Consider the following 11,725-nt stretch of genomic DNA (forward strand, 5'->3'; position numbering starts at 1 on the left):
GTATCCATCCGCCTGAATAAAAACCTGTTTAGCACAAGCTAGTCCGTCACTTTGACACTTTAGACAGATTAAAAAACTAATATAAATACAGACGAGGAAACCTGTCGTTTTTTCTTTAAAGTCGAACGATCACTACTAAGAAAAACGACTCAATTAGCTAATGTAATGCAAGTCAGGCAAACATTCTCCTCACTAGGAGACAATATGACAATAAAATCATTCTGCCTGAAAAGGAAATATTTCTCACAGCGATTCCACAACACATGTTTATTAGGCCTACAATGTCAAGCCATGTAGATAAATGCAGACGCCAGTTGCAGTTATTGGGATTACACTAATATTGTGTGTCTGATTTTCACAACACAAAAGTGGGCTTCATTCATTTGGTATTGCGTTAGCCTTGTTACACACCTGTCTATATATCTAAATCTCTGAAGGGTGGCTTAGGGCAAAGCAGAACACTGCCCAGGTTACTGCATGTCACATTTGTTTATGTGCACCACTCGAGTACAACTAAAGCAGGCCCTCCATTGGCCCGTTCCCCTCCTCTGTGTCATGTCCTGTAAAGGGACCTTGTATTGAGAGCTTAGTTGTTGTGCATGTTCCAAATACAATTGTGTTTAAACGCATCGGAACAAACGGTGACAGTATACAATGCACAGAGGGCGTTATATGTGGTGTCAGTAGCTGGGTCCACAGCATGCAAAGCCTTTCACATGCACTCTTATTACCGTCTCTTCACTATATGAGTGAAGACTTCTTCTTTTTTAAACTAAGAAACACGAATTATTCAAGAGCAACATCCTTTTATAAAACACATAAAACATGACAACACCGGAGACGGGTACGCGCACATCAGTAGGCTTGTATGCGTGTACACGTGTGTTCGTGCACGTTTGAAGAGACTGGAGTCAGGACGCTGCACTGATTGAAAGACTTTCCCTAGTGCGGAGGAATACAGTGAGCCGTACAGCAGTGGTTCGTCCTGCCCGCCCGCCTCCAGCCAGCCTTGCTCAGCGGCAACCTTCCATTTCCTATCTCCCTGTAGCGTTAGCAGACCGGGCTCCCGACTCCAACAGACATGGTGAGTATTTCATCAACCACGGCTTGAAATGGTGTCACGTTGACTGGATGCCAGACCCGCACTCTGAACGTGTCTATCGGATAGTCCGTTGTGTTGGAGGGATACCTGCAGCCTCCATTGCAGAGAAGTAGAACGAACGTGTACCGCTGAGTTAGCGACCTAGCTAGCTAGACGCGTATCGCAGCGTTGTTGCTTAAGCTCGTTCCAGCCATTGCACTTAAAAACGGGAGTTGATATTGTGTCTCCATGTGTGAAGGGTCCCTCCGTGTTACCGGTGGCCGCATTCTGGCAGCACTAGTTACGGCTGTTCGGTTGGCGCCCAGTGTTAGCATCACAGCTAACGTTACGCCCGTCACTGACGGCTGTACCACAGGTCCACGGTAACTGTACCGGTAACGTTAGTTTGTTCCCAAAGCGATGCGGACGACGCAGTTGTCAGTGTCCGGTCTCTTCGACTATATTTTTTGTATGCCTGTGTTGCACAGACGTTAGACATCCAGTTGTAAAAAAAGACCGGTGCGTGAGGTGCTGGTCAGGGAAGCGATTTAAGGTCCTCTTCTGTCCGCTCCTACAGCGACTCACCCGTGAATATAGGCTCACATATTATCATAACTGTCGCCATGATAACTATCCATCGATATACAGCGATCGAAGTACAACATCTAACCATTGTAAAAAAAAAAAACGTATTAGTGATAGCTGCGAGTCCTAATTATGTCACATAATATGGAGTAACACCTGTACCGTGTCACTTTGCTACACAATTAACACAGACAAGTTAAATATGTACAATCTGCTCTACGACCAACCAATCGGTGCATTGCAATGCACGATGGAATTTGCTTTTCTATTCCTACAATCAAAGAGGTGTACCTCCTTCCTGGAGCTGGGACAGAACTATGAAATCTGGTTTGTTCATGAAGGCACAATGTCAGTGTTTTAGTCCCTGGAACAGTCCCCAGGGAATAGATGGCTCCATACTCTAATCATGGTCTTGAAGAAATAGCTTCGAGGGGGGAGGGGTGCTTGCATTCACTCACACATGCATTCATGTTGTCTTGGGGGAAATTAGATTATATGGTACGGTGGACCTTTTCTTCAGGCAATATTTAAGTCTTAACTGTACAACGTTTGTTTGACAGATGTAATCTGCTGAACACATGCTCTTTGGTTATGCAGGCAAAGCCCCCTACTAGCTATGTAAATCCGTTTTGAAAAAGTCCTGCAGCAGCATATCGCTAAAATTTAGGTTTGTAATGGATTATTTTCTAGATCACATCTTAAGGGAATTTGGTTTGTCTTTTGACAAATCCACCTCACGTGCACGCCTTGACTAACACGGTGGTTTGTGTCCGAAAGTGTGTCTGGCTTTATGTCCCAGCAGCTCATTAATATTAAATACCAGCAGGTCCATCTTTCTCAAGGACTTTTTTTCTTCTTGTTGGTTGTTTTACAGGGAGGGAGAGACCGAGAAAGAGCAAATCCAACTTTAATTTCCTGAAATATTTTAGGCTTTTGAATCATGAAATTACTTATAAAAGATAATAAAAAATGTTTTGAAGCCTACAACTTTGGTTACCTCAATGTCAGGTAGATAAGCTTAAAAAACGATTTACGTCATTGAGAAGTGAGATTAGTAGAATGAGGATGTTTAATGAATTAAGTTTCATTTGAATGTCCCTGTTAGATATTTAAATGGTTTTAAAATAGACATTTTGGCCAGGCTTCTGTAGTTTCCATTTCTTTACCTGCCGTTTAAATTAGTTACCAGACTGGTTTATGGTTACTATAGCTACATGGTTAACACAGTTTAATACAGGAAGTCGTCCTGTAGTTCCTTTCTTTTTGTGAGACTTGTTTTAGGAAGAAATACTTGTCAGTCATTTGATGTGAGATTATACTGAAAATGGAGTATCGCATTATTTATCAAGAACCATTTTTGTATAACAATGACCACATTTAGTAGCAGGGGTGGATTCAATGAGTTTATTGAATCCACCCCTGCTACTAAAATAAATGTTCTTTGTTCTATTTTCCCCCTTTTTTAAATGTAGTATTACTGGTGCACTCACTATCGCACAAGCATTGCAGAGCCTTGAGAGGAATTTGGCCTGCGTATTAGAGGGGTTAGCAGCTTGTTAACCACCGCTAGAGCGCACACGCATGCATTGACACAAATCCTCGCTGTCATTACCATCAGCCAAATTCTGAACGCCTAATATTTATTGCTTGACAGTACTCTACCTTGTAGTAGAGGAAACAGTTTTGTTTCGACCATTATTATCGTCTTTTCTTTAATTTTCTCTGTCCCTACTGATAGAAAAATACAGAATACATTTAGGATCAGATTTAGACTATTGATTATCATTACCTTTATGCTTTGATTTCTAAAACTCTTCCAGACAATGTCTTAATCATTTAATGTTACGTTAGCCCTTCTGAAAAAGATTAAAATATCACGACTAGTGGTCTCTGTCTTAAAGTGTTATGAGTTTAATAAGATACCTACATCATAGGTGTATGCCATGTTGCTAATATACATTATTTGAGTTAAAGAGTCCAGTACATAAAAATAAATATAGAATATAACTCATCAAATCATGACTTTTGGAAAAGGTGGGGAAAAATGTAAAGATTCACCAGCAGAAGGACTAAGAAGACATTCTCCACCTTGTTAAACATCCTGTTCTGCACATTTGTATATGTACATTGACAGTTTGTTTAGTTTTGTAAGAAGGGCAGTTTTCCATTTTTGGCAAATTTACTTCAACAAACTTGGGGCTTGCGGCAAAGTCCTAGGAAATGAATTTGTCACTTGCAGAATCTATTGTAACTTTGTGGAAAGAAGCCCCTGTCTGTGGGGGCCATTTGGTGTGACCCATGATGCTGTCTAGGAGGTCAGAGGACCAGCCAACTGATCCTCCCTAGGAGTTGCAACTGTAGCAGTGAGATGACAGGCCACAGTTTAGCACATGCATATAGACACACAAAACCCTTGTGACCTCCCCCAGTCTGGACACTGTTACTCTCACACACCTTAAATAAATTTCCTGACACATTTTGCTGACCTGCTCTGGCCTGGCCTCCTTATATATATTTACACCCACCCACACTAAGTGTCTTTCAACGTGTCAAATGCTATTCATCTATTGAACTACTGCAGGAGGTGGACACTTCATCTGTACATCCAATCTTTACTGTTCATCTGTTGGCGAGATTGACAGACGGCTCATCCTTCACTGTCATGCCTTGGCTTACACACTGACGTGGAGGTACAGGGAGTGAGGTTCTCTCTCCTCATCAGATGCAGTCAGGGAAGGACAGCATTCGGTCACATACCCTCTCAGCACCGCAAGACACAAGGACAGAAAAAATGATCGACAGTTAAGCAGACAGATTTATTGAGAGACAGACAGACAGACAGACGGACGGCTGGACAAGTAACCAGGAAAATATCAACAAACCAGCTTTTTTTTTTATCGGCTCATGGAAGAGCGAGACCTCGCCTGTCAGGTCAGTGCCAATACACTGACCTTTGCCACTCCAGACGGATTGTGAAAAAGTCTGTCATCCATCCAGCCACTTGCACTGGATGGATTGAAAGACGAGTCCTGCAGTTATCCTGTCACCTGATCACCATTTGTGTGTCCATCCAGCTATCTACTTATTCAGAAGGACTAAAGACATAATCTGTTTTGCCATCTACTCACCCTCAACCTTACAGTTATGTAACTATTCAGAGAAATGGAAAAAATCTGCTGTCCACCTTTTCCACCGTCCATCTGATTTACAAATCAGGAGCGACTGATAGATGTCTAGCCACAATTTTTTTCATCCACCTATTCCTCCCATCCTGAGACATCATTTCTGCCCTTCATGTCATCATTCCCTCACCATGCTGCCTAAGAAAGTTGCCCTGTACCCAGCAGAAGATGAGCTGGTTAACCTGTCTACCGTCTATGACCTCTTGGATGAACAACAGCACTATTACAAGGAGCTCATCCAGCAGCAGGAGAGAAACTACAGAGCCTTTCTGCAGATGATGATGGATACGTCATCCAGCCGCATGGACAGCCTGGTTAGAGAGATGCAGGACCTGAGAAACTGCCTGCAGGGAGCCAAGACTGAGCTAGCTGAGGTTAAAAAACAGGGTGTCCAGAACAACAAACGGGCTGAGTGGCTGGCTGAAGGCCTGGTGATGGTGCGAGGGCAGCTGGATGGCCTCAGTGTCAACACAGGAGTAATTGGGGGAGGTGCAGGAGGAAGAGCTATGGATCTGAAACAGCGCAGAGGAGGAGGAGGAGGAGGAGGAGGAGGAGGTGGTGGTGGGTTAAGGCTGGATGGAGGAGGAAGAGGTGGACAGGCCAAAAAAACAGCACCAAAAGCGGTGAAGCTGGTGGCAGACCTCACAGATATCCACTTTGATGACATAAAGGTTGTACACCGATACACACACAAAGTTAGAGCTTTCAGCTTCACTAGGTGGTATATTGCTGTTAATGTATTCCTTGTGGATAGACACAATAGTGTCTGTTTTGAATTACCATAGCATGTGTCTGTGGTTCATACTGGTCACTTTCTGTGACTAGATTTTAGTATGCAGAGCAGTTAGTCCCAAAAGTAAAATGGAAAATAAATAAATAAAGTAATTGTGGTATATTGTTGCATCGCTCTTGAGTTTGTCTTAACAGTGCAGTTCATACAGGTTTCTTGAGTGATATTTTTGGCCGCAGCACACATGCTTGTTTTAATGGGAGTGTCCTCGCCGCCTGCCTCTATTTAGGTTGTGATCACAAGTGTGATGGCTGGAAATGATTAAAAGTTGCTTTGATCCATGAAACTGTTTTTTTAAAAACCTGTCCAACCAGTCTCATGATTCCAGTGTTTTAATCTTTTCCAAATATTCTGTCTTTTTCTGTTTTTTGTTCTTTAGGCTGACCAACTAACAGAAGAGCAGATTGCAGGTAAGGTAACAACTTAAAATCACTGAATAATGAGTTTTAGCGATAAACATGCATTCCTCCATCACTGGAATATCAGCTTTGTTATACCTGTTGTTGCTAATATATCTTCCTTCATCCTGTCCTCCACCTTCTGTATATCTTTGTCGCTGCCTCCCCTTGTGACAGAGTTCAAGGAGGCCTTCTCCCTGTTTGACAAGGACGGAGATGGGACCATCACCACTAAGGAGCTGGGCACCGTCATGAGGTCACTGGGTCAAAACCCAACTGAGGCCGAACTCCAGGACATGATCAATGAGGTGGACGCAGACGGTATGCTCATTCCTCCTCAACAATTAATAAACCATTGGAAAGAAGAACATCTAATGATAATGTCTGTAAATTTTTGGCTATTATAAACAGTGTAGAATTGGCGATTGTTTAAAGAAAACATGCTTTGCCATCCCGCCCCATTCATAAAACGTTTTTAACGATATTGACTTGTTGTAATTATGTCTTCTGACTTCCTTTCTCTTGCCCTACAGGCAACGGGACCATTGACTTCCCCGAGTTCCTGACGATGATGGCAAGGAAGATGAAAGACACTGATAGTGAGGAGGAGATCCGGGAGGCGTTCAGGGTCTTTGATAAGGTACACCTTGACGTGTGTGTATTCTCGGTTGCGAGAACAATAATTGATTCTTAGATGTATTGCGGTTTTCTCATCAGTAGTTTAGCATTGATATACAAAACTGAGATTAGAATGTCCTTTTCTTCCTGTTTATTCTACTTTGAAAGCACACAGTAGACGTGAAACGACGGATTTGTGATATTGAAATGAGGAGTTATCTTTATGATACCTCCTCATTTCACTCTAAAAACCTAAATAAGGAGATTGTCCTACTTGCTGTTTGCTATATTGTATGTCATTTCCAGTAAATATCAAAATATAACAATTGATGATTGGAAGTTTAACTGGCCCATTTTAAGTGGTTTGTTTACATGATGCAATGTAGCGCTTGCTGTTAGAACAGTGTCGCACTTCACGGCCAAGTTCTCTGCCGCCATTGCTGTTGTTAAATTAAATAAATACCGTATACATTATTATACCGAATGCTATATTTCATTTTCAATTCATGAAAGTGTGGTGGATTCAATGTGCGTGAGGCGGCTGCTGTAGTCCTGCTTATTTTGCCACACAGTCGAATCTTAATTTTCATATTCAAATAAAATTACTGTTGAAATATAGATTTAGAATTTCTCATTGAGAGCCACCTGTAATGCCGTATGTGTGTTGGCAGGATGGCAACGGTTACATTAGCGCAGCAGAGCTGCGTCATGTGATGACCAACCTGGGAGAGAAGCTCACAGATGAGGAAGTAGACGAGATGATCAGAGAAGCAGACATCGATGGAGACGGACAGGTCAACTATGAAGGTACAGGAGTGTCAAGTCTTGAAACTTACTTATGCTATACTTGTATTAATTAGTGTTTAAGTACCTTCATATTATAATATTCTATCTTTATTTAAAAGAGACCATGTACAGTTAAAACATAAATGTCACCATTTGATGCACTGTACCAGATTGTAGCTACAGCTAATTTCCATCATTAGTCCCTTGACAGACATAACAAACATAAAACAATAGGTCCCTCCTACTTAGTGCTCCAGTGTTGTGCTGAAGTCTAGACTCGATATGAAATATGGACCTTCAAGACGCCAACACTTTGACCACACATCACCATGCTAATATCGTCAACAATAAGGGCCCTTGAACAACTAGCAATGACTAAGCCCTGCACAGCACACACCCTCCAACCAGAGGCAGACGCACACAAAGTGACGCACAAACTCAAACATGACACACGCATGCTTGTCTGTCACTTTGCAGCTCTATCACAGTTCAGTCTCAGCAAACAAAGGCTGGAGATCGAAACATATTATATCTTACCCTTTTTTTTTTTCAAAAGGAACGGCCCACAAATAATGAACTTTGCTTCAAACATATTAACATATTTTCCCTGATGCGCCCCTTCCTCAAGCATTCTGCACACTGCTGATAGACTTAAGTCCACTGGCTGGTTTCCTTAGACTGATCAATCATAATGTATTACAATTTAAGTTTTATTGCTATTTTTTTCCCCCACAGAATTTGTTCAGATGATGACTGCCAAATGAACTGGGCTCACATTAAAGACAAAGAATCAGTCAAATGTTTCACTTACCTCTTATTGCAAAAATCTACATTTATTCATACTGTTCTGTATAGACTGAATGTTGGAAAACTGATAATCTGTCCATATTCACGAGCTCAAAAATGTAAAAAAAAATACTAATAAAAAGACAGAAAATTTTTAAATGAATCTATCTGCATGTACTGGCTTGTATTCCCCGCCCCCAGCGCTGAGCTACCCAATCAGATCTCAACCTTTTAGCCAAGCAGCCTCTCTGCAGCTGGCTGGTTTGGCCACTGCACCTCCGCTTCCTGGTTCCATCTGCCTGATTTCATGATGATTTTATGGGATGGCCAATGGCCTTTCTTCTATGACTTCCTGTTTTCTTTTTTCTGTTCTTCATGCATGCAGCTTTAGATGGGTTACTGTTGAGAGCCCAATGGCAGAAGGCGAGGAGAGGGAGAGGAGGGAGGGGTTGACAGATGGATGGGAGTGAGTAAACCGGCGGAACCTTTTGCAGTTTGCTTACCTAAATGAAGTCCGTGACAACAGAGATATTTTTAAGGAACATTTTAAAATGGAATAACTCATTTTAGATTCTGTGTTTCTGGCATGTCAGGATACTCGCTTTATCCTTTGTGTGTTTACCTTTTTTGAGAGGGAAGCTTGGGTGGGGCATAGATTTGAGCCCGTTGAATGTTTCCCACACTATTTGGAGGGGTTGGGTGGGCTTTAAAGGGGATGACATACAAGATCAACTTTGAGGCAATGTGGTTATCACTGAAGTTTGCTTCAGGACAGTATATTGCCTCAAAAGTTGCAATTGGAATAACGATTCTACGGGGTGTTAATTTCAGTTTAGTGGGGACAGGGTCGGTGCTTTGCGGCATTTCTGTCTGTGAGTGTGTGCGTTTGTGTGGGTGCGGCGAGGCCCGGCCCAGTCCAACTGTTCTGTTTAGTTCAGTTGATCTGCATTCCAAGTTGTACATGCTAGTCTTTACATTTTGTTTTTCCAATAAAATATCATGAAGTAACATCTCGTACTGGGTCTTGTGTTTTCTCTCGGTGAAGGCAGATTCTGTGGGGGAGGTGCTGCTTTAAAATGACTCATAGCATGCAATAAGTATGTCTTTGTAGGAGTGTAAGTGGACGCACAGACATCGAAGCTCACCTAAAATGCATTTTGGGAGGGGTGTTGGTCAGCCTTTACATTCCTAAATCCATATGAAGATCAGACGAGAACATAAACGTACCACAAAAAGTTTCGACTAGTCTCAGTCTTTCATACAATATGCACACCTTTTTATTGGAGGGGAAAAAAGTTGTTTTAAAGGAAGATGATTCTCCAAAACTCTGAACTAACTAGCGAGTGTCCCAAACACTAGTGACAGTAATGAACACCGACATGTTCCCACAATCTAGTGTGTGTGTGTGTGTGTGTGTGTGTGTGTATATGGAGGGGTGTCACAAGGACTTCTCTAGATCGTTGAAACCGTCTGTCTGCAAATGAGGTGTTGCTAGGCAACAGCCAGGCATGGGGTGGGTGGAATTGAAGAAGAGGGAGCAGAAAACTGAAACTGTGGGAGTTTGAGGAGAGGGCAAGATAGGAGGGGGGGGGGGGGGGGGGGGGAGAGGTTGAAAGATAATAATAGAAGCCGAGGACTTGCGGGAGAGGAAGAGAACGAGGGATGAAAAGAGAACCGATTCACTGTGCATCCTAAAACCCATAAAATCTCCTCTCCTAAAATACCTCCCTCCTCTGATTCAAAAGCTGCTGCTCTGGCTTTCTTCAGCAGATGAAGCCGGTGGCTGTCGTCGTGCAGTCAAACAAAGACAATAAACAATTAAACAGTCTGCTTAATTACCGGGGAGCTGAGTCAAGAAGAAGTAGAACTTCATGTGTGCACAACTGGCACTTGCACAGATGGTACTTCTTAGAATAAATCCAGTGCAGTTGATATCGACGATGGCATTGATGAAGCAGACGGGCGTAGCGATGGAGACGGCCGAGGGGAAAGACAGTCAGTGGCTGTAGTTATGCAACGGTCTGAAGAAGAGTATTAATATGCTATTAGCGAGCTGTCACTCCAGCGCTGTTAACGGGGTCTCCAATCCAGAGGGCTCTCACATTTGCCTCAAATTAATCTCGCACACATTTACAAACGGCGTATACTACACACAAACACACACACACTTAAACAAAATCAAAATCCCTCACGCCTGGCTGCAGCTTTCAACCACATAAATATTTCAGTTTTTAACCTGACAGCTAGAAGAAGAAGTGTGTGTGTGTGTGTGTGTGTGTGTGTGAGAGAGAGATACTATACTATACTATGACTTATGAAAGATGCTATGACTTTTTCACAACATACTATAACATGTCACGCTTTATGGCACGTTTATAACGTTGAATAATCCATTAAAAGTCCCTAATGTGTATTTCTACATAGTGTTTTGTGTATATCTGCAGCTGTGTGTGTACTGGCTGTGAAAACAAATGCACCTCTGGGACAAATAAACCCCTGCACTCACCATTTCCTTTTACTGAAGTAAACACAGTAAAATATACAAAGTAAATTTACTATGAGTGTTAAGATTGTATGAATATATAGTCTGAATACTATGTTAATATTAAGAACATGTCTATTATGTGTCTCTACTTCGGAAGATAAAGAGGTATAATGTGAATTAATAATAATACATTAATAAATCCTTAGACTAGGCCACAACATGCTGGGACCAAGCTGAGATCCAAGATTTATACCCAACAGTCTATATATATATATACACAACATGTTTGAATCAGCTGTAAGATTAAATGTAATGTTAGTTTAATGTCAGAAGCATGAAATAAACAATAACTATAATCAAAAGACCAATATCAGCCCCATCTACTGTACATTGGGCTGAGGTCATGACCTCCAAGGGGGACTACTGTTGGTGTAACCTGAGGATCCAGCCTGGGGGGGGGGGGGGGGGGGGGGGGGGGGTGTTTGTGTGTGTGTGAGGCTGAACTGGGCCTTCCTGACACTCTAGGACAAAGCCTGTCAGCTCCACAATGCTCTGATAACAAACACACAAAGGAGGACACGCCCACCCAGTGACAGACGCACACCGGAGAAAGTAACGCACACCAGTGGCCCCCGAGGTCACAGCGAGAGGGAACGCCACACACACGGACGCACGTGTTGGCACAAACCGAATATTAAGCCTTTAGATGAAACATATCTCAACTGAGCATATGTTAGGAGTGAAAGACAGTTTTTAAGGAACACCATGCTATGACTTTTATGACTTTATAATTACTTATTTCTACTTGTACCATGACCCTTTTATTACTTATTTATACATACTATGACCCTTTTATTACTTATTTATACTTACTGTACTATGACATTTAAAAAAAATACTTTTCGACATGCTTTATGCTTTTGTAACTATTTACCACCACTGGAATATATTTCTGTATATACATATATAAATATATATTTTAAAAGGACTTTTTATGTCAAACTTACATTATGA

The 11,725-nt window shown here is 42.0% G+C and overlaps 1 protein-coding gene across 2 annotated transcripts; it reads left to right on the forward strand.

The window, feature by feature from the left end:
* The first annotated feature begins 944 nt into the window (after window positions 1-944).
* calm1a (calmodulin 1a) lies at window positions 945-9,239 on the forward strand. Of its 2 annotated transcripts, none has more exons than XM_034562956.1 (6): window positions 945-1,084; window positions 6,018-6,048; window positions 6,214-6,357; window positions 6,570-6,676; window positions 7,326-7,461; window positions 8,176-9,234. In XM_034562956.1, exons 1-6 carry the CDS (start codon window positions 1,082-1,084, stop codon window positions 8,202-8,204), a joined length of 450 nt encoding a protein of 149 aa, XP_034418847.1. In that variant the 5' UTR covers window positions 945-1,081; the 3' UTR covers window positions 8,205-9,234. The 2 variants fall into 2 exon arrangements, with proteins under 2 accessions (XP_034418847.1, XP_034418846.1); XM_034562955.1 differs by having other exon boundaries at window positions 964-1,084; window positions 8,612-9,239.
* The last annotated feature ends 2,486 nt before the right edge of the window (window positions 9,240-11,725 follow it).

This window comes from Cyclopterus lumpus, chromosome 22 (assembly GCF_009769545.1).
Source record: "Cyclopterus lumpus isolate fCycLum1 chromosome 22, fCycLum1.pri, whole genome shotgun sequence".
Classification (NCBI taxonomy): Eukaryota; Metazoa; Chordata; class Actinopteri; order Perciformes; family Cyclopteridae; genus Cyclopterus; species Cyclopterus lumpus.

What these genes read in the sequence shown, in the direction of transcription:
- calm1a (XM_034562955.1), top strand. An exon ending in AACAGAAGAGCAGATTGCAG is followed by an intron (nt 6,049 to 6,213) that starts GTAAGGTAACAA and finishes CCCTTGTGACAG; the next exon opens with AGTTCAAGGAGGCCTTCTCC. An exon ending in CGGACAGGTCAACTATGAAG is followed by an intron (nt 7,462 to 8,611) that starts GTACAGGAGTGT and finishes TCATGCATGCAG; the next exon opens with CTTTAGATGGGTTACTGTTG.